At 41.4% G+C, this 7,203-nt stretch overlaps 1 protein-coding gene across 2 annotated transcripts in view; it reads right to left on the bottom strand.

Moving 5' to 3' along the window:
• Window positions 1-7,203, bottom strand: part of NELL1 (neural EGFL like 1) — a 298,387-nt gene that overhangs the window by 234,596 nt on the left and 56,588 nt on the right. For both annotated transcript variants that reach the window (XM_014309619.2, XM_031062241.1), the window contains exons 5-6: window positions 1,355-1,427; window positions 1,032-1,114 (exon numbers count right to left, since the gene is read on the bottom strand). In XM_014309619.2, the coding sequence (XP_014165094.1) occupies window positions 1,032-1,114; window positions 1,355-1,427 (156 nt within the window). The remainder of the gene's footprint in view (window positions 1-1,031; window positions 1,115-1,354; window positions 1,428-7,203) is intronic.

Raw genomic sequence — 7,203 nt, 5'->3', positions numbered from 1 at the left:
CATTAAAAATTACCATTTTTTTACACAAGCAGCACTGCTAGGCAAATCCTGGTTTGGAAATTCCTATAGTAACTACACTGGGAGTAAGGGCATTTGCAGGTTGGTTGCATCTGCACTTAAATCTAAGTAAGCAACATGTGAGTGCTGTTTCAAAAGAGACAATTAACATCCCTCTACCACAAACAGATTGTTCATCAACAGTAACCTCAAATAGTGTTCAGATTCTCCCTTTAACACAGATCAGGGGTTTGGTCACCTCTAAAACACAGTTTCCTACTCCAAAACTTCAGCACGGCCTTGCTGAACGGCCTTGGCTTAACACTGAGGTTGCCTGTGTATTGTAGGAGCAGAACCTAAAGAAAACTTCCAACATTTCAAACAAACAAAGAAAAAAATCCCCAACATTATAGATTCCCATTCACCCTATTCATGATCCAAAGCTGGGGGGGAAAGGAAGAAAGAAAAAAACCACAAACCCAAGCACACACCCCATCACCTGGAGCTGATGAAAACTGATAAAAACATTGATAAAATCCATTGATCAAAGGTGCTATCAAGGGCAGCACAGTCAGCAGGCTCACAGGCATTTTCATTTTGGGGCCTCATTTCAATTCCCAGCAAGGAGACTACACCATTCACAGGACTTCCCACAAGAAAACATTCCCCCTCTGACAGCTTCACATGGTGAGGAAATTGCTGAGGGGTTTCACTCTTTTGTTTCTGCATTTATCCCTCAACATGAAAAGGGAAATCAAGCTAAGGCTTCTTACAAAAACATCAGACTCTGGGTATTTTGTCACTACCTGACAAATAATAAAGCAGACAACAGAAACATTATTGAGCTTAAGAAACAACCATGGTGCTATGTTCATAAGACTACTGCAGACAGCAAGAAAAAAATTGGCTCTACTATGAAAATTTAGAATCATTTTCATGGTATAAGAAATGGCGTCTAGAATAAATACTTTCATCTTTGTCTTATGGAAGGAAAGGAAGGAAAGGGGTAACTAAAACAAAGCTTAGGTACCTACTTTTGCAGTCATTTTTGCCAGGAGTTCTTGCAAATCCATGATTCCTTGCACCAGACTTAAGAAATCACTGCAGGTTGGGCATGCTCAATAGAGAAAGATTAAAAAGAACAGAAAAGAAGGAAAGACACAATAACCCATAAATAAACAACAATCTATCACACTAGATTTATCTGAACATAAAATGCAATCTGTTTATACAGAATTCTTGCCTTCTGGAAGTCAGCACATGCAAAAATAACAAGCCTGAAAGTATTATTTTTAAAGCAGAGAAACAATCTGTATGAAAAATCTAAACTAGAGACAATAAAAAGATTGCTACTTACTGCGATTCAGATTAGGACACTGTGTTATATATCCATTAGGGATAAAGATGATTTTCACATCTTGAATAACACCCTTTGCAAAAGAAGAGAAAAGTGGTAATACAGATTACAAACATTCACTTCAATCTGTACAACCTCTTTCACAAGTCATTTCTTCAGTGGATACAAAAGAAATTACCAGCTTACTCTACTGAAGGTGAACAAAACAGAACTCCTCCTATGTCTCTGTGTGCTTGGAACATTACAGTGATAACACTGCTTTCTCTTTTGTAATCACCAAATATAAGCTGCTTAAACCCTTTAAGTGGGGTGAGCCTGCCGAAAAAAGCAGTGCAATAATATCCATCGCTCAAGCCAATGACACACTTTTCCAAAAGACAAAATAAAACACAGCAAAACTCTTTTATCTTTTTTTTTAACCAGGTAAGACTGCACTGAAAAGACAAGCACCTGGTGCCAGATGTAAGTTCACACTTGATTCCATGAAGCCCCCCCAGCTCTGTATCTCAGCAGGCAGTGGGGTAACGGTGCCACCAGGCAGAATCCAGCCCAGGCAGGCAGAGATGCCCTGGGCAGCACTGGCAGCAGGGCACTGCAGCTTCTCTGGGGCTCCTGAACCAAAGCAGGCCTGACAGCAGGACCTAAAGGTCAGTGCCTGCCCTGCAAGGACAGCCCCAGGGGAGGCAGCAGATGCCCAGTGCCCCTGCACACCTGGGCCCTGAAGCACCCCAGACTCTTCAGACAGTGCAGAAAATGCTGATGCTTGGGTTTGTTCTCTTCAGCTCAGGATGAAGCATTTGCTGCATCTGTGGCTGTGCAATGCTCTTACCTCACAGGATCCACTGCTTTAATAATGTCATGGCCACTAAGGGACAGGAGCAAGGGAAATCAAGGGACCTTTAGTGCTGACATTTGCACCTCCCCTGACTGCTAATCACATGTTGTGACACAGCTCTACCTCCTCACAGACAGAAAAATTTCTTTACAATGAAAAGAAATTTATCATGGCAGCAGTTATTGTCTAATTAAATTACTGATTTGCCAGACTGTGCTTTAATTTTCAGTTAAATTGCAATAGGGTGAATTTTGCAGGGCAAGGACATCGCCACTTGCTCACATGTCACCCATATGCCACATGCACTCACATGCCACCCATAAATAGAGGCCTCAAACAGTCCTTAAAGCCTGGCAAGTCACATTTACATGCTCATCTGTTAAAAGAGCAGAATGTAATCAGCAAGCACTGTTTCCTGCTTACTGTCTCATTATCAAATATTAACTGAAAATATTAACAGAGATAATCAGATCACCCTGTCTTTCTTGCAGCAGTATATACATTTATTAACCTTTTCACTTATGAGAATAATTAAACCATAAGTAATACTTATTGACTGGAAATGGAACATCCTGAAAGCCATTTTACACACTTTCTGTCAGCAGTCATCAGTGAGAAATTAGAAGGTGAGGCATAAAAATATACTTCAACACTTAAGCCTCTGCAGTGAAAAGCTCAGCCAAGAGTAAATGAGATTACAGAGTTCCACCACACCATATTGCCTAGCTAATGAGACACCCTCCAGAAAGAAGTGATTTTTTTCTTCAGCCTTTTTTTTTTTTAGGTTCATCTTCAAATGTGTTTGTTGCATCAGAGTCACATTGCTCAACTGTCTTTTGGACAGATTTGCATTTAGACATAGCCTGAAGAGGAAACACAACTATTTTATGTGTCTTAATTTCTGGCTACACGAAAGCATATTACCATGTAATAACATATGAATATGAACTTCACTAACACAGATGACTTCTAGGTCCATATAACATCTGAAAATGAATTATTATGATCAAACATAGAAGTAAACTTTCCAAGGGCAGAAATTTTGCTGATGTATTTTTTTTAATAGAAAGACTTCATTGTAGGCAAACACTTATTACAGCCATAATTATTGCAACAAATATGAAAAAACTCTGGTTATTCCTGCTTCAGCATTAGGTCTAGGCTGCCAAGAGCATGGATTTGGTCTTAACAGTGTGATGTCATTGGTCAAAATCTTTCCAGTTTTTCCCTTCCCAAGCAGACATGACCTTTATGTTATCAATAAAAACATTTGGCTAATGACATTCCAAGCTTCAGCTCAGCATCAGGACCTGCTAGCTTGAAGAGCCTTCCTCTGGTGCAGGCAGATTCCCAGCTACACGATGAAATTCAGGTTCTGCAGCACTAAAAATCAAGCCCATCCCATGAGGACATAATGCAAAAAGCCCAGTGAATTGCACTTCTCAGATATCTACCACATGGAACAGTCCTCCTGCATTCTGTGAAAAGGCTCATCTATTCCATGAGCTCCCCACTTGTGTGTTTTCATTTCCTCCATTGCCTTTCATCCTGTTTAAAACCCACTTCTCCCACAGAGATAACATCATCCACACAGCTGTGCAAGTTGCACTGGCCAGGGCTGGGAAGGCTCTACATGGTGGCACCAGCAGATGTGCCTGAAACTCCTGTGCCCTGGCAAAGCCATGCCAGCAGCCCAGATCCCCACTCCATCAGCATCCTGCTGCTCTTATAATATAAAATTGTATATATTATTTTTATAGAGAAATTTTTATATTTATAAAATTATATATATGTACATAAAATTATATATAAAATTATATATTTATATATAATTATAAATATAATTATAGTCATATGACTATATCAATTATACACACAATACTGTGCAATAAAAACACCAATATGCTTCTCAGGCACCTCCTATACAATCCCCAGGCACAAGCAGGATCAATAGAGGCTGCTCTAGTAGTTATGAAAACTACTGTCTAGCAACATAAATCACCTTCTCACCAAGGCATTAATAAGCTCATTTTTGCACTAGCTCTTTGGAGGGACCCTTAGGGGGGAGGGTTCTCCTCAGCAATAAAACAAATTTTGCAGATAATTCTGATCCTGCTAGCAATCAGATCCATCCTAGAGAGTGTTCCATAGATATCTGGCATCAATCTTTTTCTCCCTTTGGTTGCATTTTCTTCAGCTTCCTAACCTGATGATAATGGCTATCATCAGCCCTTAGCCCTGGAACAAACCCTGGGTTTGCCTGGCTGTCCTTGCTCTGTCCAGCACAGGGTTAATTTTTGCAGTAGCCAGGAAAGAGCATGGCTGGGACATGGGAATTATTCTACAGCACTCACACCACTGCAGGAGGCCGGGGAAAAACTCTTTTCCATGGAGGAAGAGTTCCTTATGCTCAAGAAAATGTGGAGGAAGGAGCCATCCAGTACTATCTATTATCAGGAATGTGTAAATAATTTATTCTCCTGTATCTTTTGTTAATTACATTGTTGCTGTTACTGTTCATTTTCTTATCTCATTGCTCTTTCCAGTAAATTGTTCTTATCTACCCATCATCTTCACCTTTTGTGCCTCTAATTCTGAACTCCATTCCACCACAGTGGGAAGGGGGAAGGAAAGGAGGAGTGAGAGAGAGCAAGGTGTGATTTGAGAGAGTCTTGGTGAGGGGTACTGAATCGGGGGAAACCATTCATAAACTACAACAGCCTTAATTTTCTATACCCCCTTATTCTATAACACTTATGTCCCACCTGGATCCTACACCTTCCAACCACACAGACATATACACAACCACAGGTATCACTTCCATAGTCCATGGCCATCCCTCCAAGGTGTCTGTTGAGTTCATTCAGTCCATGGCTGTGGGTTCTACCCACCCTAGGTGTCTCCCAGGACAGGAGGGCTGCTGTGCTGCTGGCTGGCTGCTGCCCCAGGAGCTCAGATTGGTGTGTGAGGAGCAGCCCATACTCACTGCCCATGGCAGCCGTGGCACACAGGGACAGTGCCATGCAGCAGCCAATATTATATGTACAGTTCAACAGCACAGACTGTTCTTATCCAAAAATCAAATCCCTTTGTGGTACACATTGTGTTTCCCTGTCTCTCTGCATTACCCACCAAGTGGACCCAGGTCCTTGAGCAAAAACAGTTCTTTGGAGGGGTTTGCCTTTGCTTGAGTTGCTCCAGTCTGGAGTCACCACCAGCATTCTTCTCGCAAGTACTGTCACTTCATCGGAGTCCTGTAGTTGTCCAGGAGCGAACTCCCAAAACTCTGGAGCAGAGAATTTCTCTAAATACCAGCCCAATTTCTCCCACATTCCACAACACTCATGATTATTCCCCCTCTCTGAATGACACTCCTAGAAATCTCTGTCCTGACTCTAAACACGGTACTGTAGGACCATACTGAGAAAACATGGCAGACACAGCAACAAGAACATGCTTTCCTTAACATCCAAATGAAATTACAAATTCTCAAAAGCTGTTTTAACAGGCCTGAAGGAGGAAAAGGGGGTGAAAAGCTGTGGAAAGCCATCCCCCTCCCCTGCTTTAGCCCACAGACTAGATATGATTATTAATGGACTCCCCACAGAAGAACCCGAGGTAAGGGTAGGAGAACAACACTGAACATCCAAAATAACTCTCACTGCCCTTGATGTTACCAAGGGCAATGAGATATCAAGATGTGATATCAAGCAGATATCACACAGGTCAGCAACAAAGTAATCTGATCCCTCTCCCCCACTGCAGACCCTTGAGAGGGGCACACGAGGGATCAAACACAGGTTAGGCATCACATCCCCATGGACAAGCCAGGCAACATCATGGCCAGTGCTCCACACCTCACACCACAGATGCTTACAGCAAATAAGTCATCCACCAGCTCTGACTCTTGTTATTCCCATCCTTCCTGCCACACTTTAGCCACCAGTCCTGGTTTGGGAATGGCACTGCCCAGTTCAGGGTCCCCACCGAGGCTCTCTCAAACCCCAGGCTGTTCCCTCTCCATCCCCCTTTCCTCTAGCCCTCCCTGCTGTGGCAGGACGGAGTTGAGAACTGGAGGCACAAAAGGTGAAGATCACAGGTATAGATAGGCACAATTTACTGGAAAGAGTAGTGAGGTAAGGAAATGAACAGTATCAAGATCAACAGCAAAAGGTACAAAAAAAAATTATTCACGCAACGAGCTTGCTTTTCCTTTTTTTTTTTACACACATTTTCATGGCTCCAACACACATACAAAAATGCTAATTCTTTTTTAATGCTCTTATTTCCCTGCAGATCTCTGTTTACATTAAGGAAAATATATCTATTTTTTTATATGCTAAAACAGTGAAACAAATTGCTCTGGAAAAGAAAGGGAAATCCTGCTGAGCATATAAATATATGGAAAGAGATGTGTACTCTTTACAAACTGGCAAAATCCCAAGTTTTTGAAACGAGAAACGTAAAAAAAGTAAGATTTCTGGAACTCTCAAGCAGGATAAAAAAACCACAACCAATTATATTTCTGCCCTGAAGAAAGTTAGTAAAATATTCAAGCAAACATAAAGCAAAGTAAGGCACTTGTCGGCTTTCATTATGATCAATAAAAATGGTCAGCTCATTAGCATATCATTAGCTACCCTGCTGTTTCCAAAGTGTTAGCACGTAGAAATATTAATTTACAAACATATAATATCCCAGAGTTCTGAGGCTCTGACTGCCTGCATAAAATAAGAATTTAAGACAGGGACTCCAATATAACTTCTTCCTTTTCTGATGTAGCTATAAACATATGTTTACCATCTGTGGAATAGTGGGAAGCAGCTGAGGTAAAAAACCAACAGCTGTAGGATAAAATAATACTATCAATTTCACTTCACACTGACAGCTCAGCTGCTGGAGGATGAAATGCACTGTAGGTTCAGAGCAACCCTCAGACTAACATTTAAGTCAAAAGTTGGCTTTTACCTCTGTTTCACAACTAAAATTGCTAGCTCCTATGCTGAAACAAGCT

The sequence above is a fragment of the Geospiza fortis genome, unplaced genomic scaffold (genome assembly GCF_000277835.1).
Source record: "Geospiza fortis unplaced genomic scaffold, GeoFor_1.0 scaffold165, whole genome shotgun sequence".
NCBI lineage: Eukaryota > Metazoa > Chordata > Aves > Passeriformes > Thraupidae > Geospiza > Geospiza fortis.
This window is presented reverse-complemented; position numbering and strand designations above follow the sequence as displayed.